We start from the raw sequence: 1,651 nt of genomic DNA on the forward strand, positions 1-1,651 counted from the left end.
AGAAGACTTTCCCAAGCAATCATATTATAATGTTTGAGTTACTGTGGTAGGCAAAATAATGGCTCTCCAAAGATGTCCACATCCTACTCTCTGAAATTTGTACATATGCTACCTCACATAGCAGACTTTTGCAGATACAATTAAGGTTAGGGAGTCTGAGATGAGATTATCCTGGATTATCTGGGTGAACTCCATCAAATCACAGGAGTCCTTAGAAACAGAGAACCGTTCCCTACCGTGGGCAGAGAGAGATATGACAACAGAAGAAGGGTCAGAGAGATGTAACGTTGCTAGCCTAGTGCTGAAGACAGAGGAAGGGGGCCACTAGCCAAGGAATGTGAGTGGCCTCTAGAAGCTGGACTTAAAGGCAAGGAAATAGATTCTTCCCTAGACCTTCCAGAAAGGAATACAACTCTGCCAATATCTTCATTTTAGCCCAGTAAAACCCACATTAGACTTCTGTCCCACAGAACTATAAGATAATACATTTGTGTTGTTTTAAGCCACCAAGCTTGTAGTGATGTGTTACAGCTGCACAGAAAAACCAATACAGTAGCCTATATTCTTTCATAGATAATGAAGAGAATTTACTTTTGGAGGAAATAATGGGATGTCCTGTTAAAGAACAGAATTCATTTATTGAACTAGTATAATTTAAGGTAGAGGCTTTTCATAAAAATTTGTAAATATATGCTTTAAATCCATTTTAAACCTTTCAGACAATAGTCCAATGTTAAGTGTTACAAATAGGTGAGTCAACAAAACCTGTTCTCATGTCACCCAGCTCCCTCGTCCAAAACAAGTCTGTGATACCAAAAAGAAGCCAGTATGGGTGACCACCCTTCCCCACTCCTGTGGATTACTCACTCAATGAATTCCTCTTTACACTGCTGTAGCATCTCACATGTCTGCTGAATCTCTTGCTCACTCAAAAGCACCAACATCCCAATTGTTAGGTGAAGCTTTTTGGGATTCTGGAAAATGGTGCTATTAACTCCATGATCCTGTTATCAAAGGGAGAGAAACAAGAAACTCAGCCCATATAAACGTAAATTTTATTTATTTTTAGAGTCTAGAACTTAGAGTCCAGAAATAAGCTCATACATTTATGACCAACTGATTTTCAACCAGGGTGCCAAGACAATTTAATAGAGAAAGGAGAGCTGCTTCAACAAATGATGCTGAGACAACTGAATATCCATATGCAAAAAAGTGAAGGTGGATCCCTACCGTACTACATACAGAAACTACATCAAAATGAATAAATGACCTAAATAAAAAAGCTAAAACCAGGTGGTCAAGTGGCTCAGTTGGTTAGAGTGCGTGCTCTAAACAACAAGGTTGCTGGTTCGATTCCCACATGGGATGGTGGGCTGCGCCACCCCACCCCCCAAACTAGATTGAAAATGGCGACTGGACTTGGAGCTGAGCTGCACCCTCCACAACTAGATTGAAGGACAACGACTTGGAGCTGATGGGTCCTGGAAAAACACACTGTTCCCCAATAAAGTTAAAAAAAATAAAAAGCTAAAACCATAAAACTCTTAGAAGAAAAATAGGGGTAAATCTTCATGACCTTGGAGTTGGCAATGGATTCTTAGATTTGACACCAATAGTAAGGTCAACAAAAGAAAAAAAATAAATTAAGCTT

General features: G+C 39.5%; 1 protein-coding gene across 5 annotated transcripts in view; it reads right to left on the reverse strand.

The window, feature by feature from the left end:
* ASCC1 (activating signal cointegrator 1 complex subunit 1) overlaps window positions 1-1,651 on the reverse strand; it is a 124,827-nt gene that overhangs the window by 76,333 nt on the left and 46,843 nt on the right. For all 5 annotated transcript variants that reach the window (XM_019625483.1, XM_019625509.1, XM_019625500.1 and 2 more), the window contains exon 6: window positions 868-1,004. In XM_019625483.1, the coding sequence (XP_019481028.1) occupies window positions 868-1,004 (137 nt within the window). The remainder of the gene's footprint in view (window positions 1-867; window positions 1,005-1,651) is intronic.

The sequence above is a fragment of the Hipposideros armiger genome, unplaced genomic scaffold (assembly GCF_001890085.2).
Source record: "Hipposideros armiger isolate ML-2016 unplaced genomic scaffold, ASM189008v1 scaffold_15, whole genome shotgun sequence".
Lineage (NCBI taxonomy): Eukaryota > Metazoa > Chordata > Mammalia > Chiroptera > Hipposideridae > Hipposideros > Hipposideros armiger.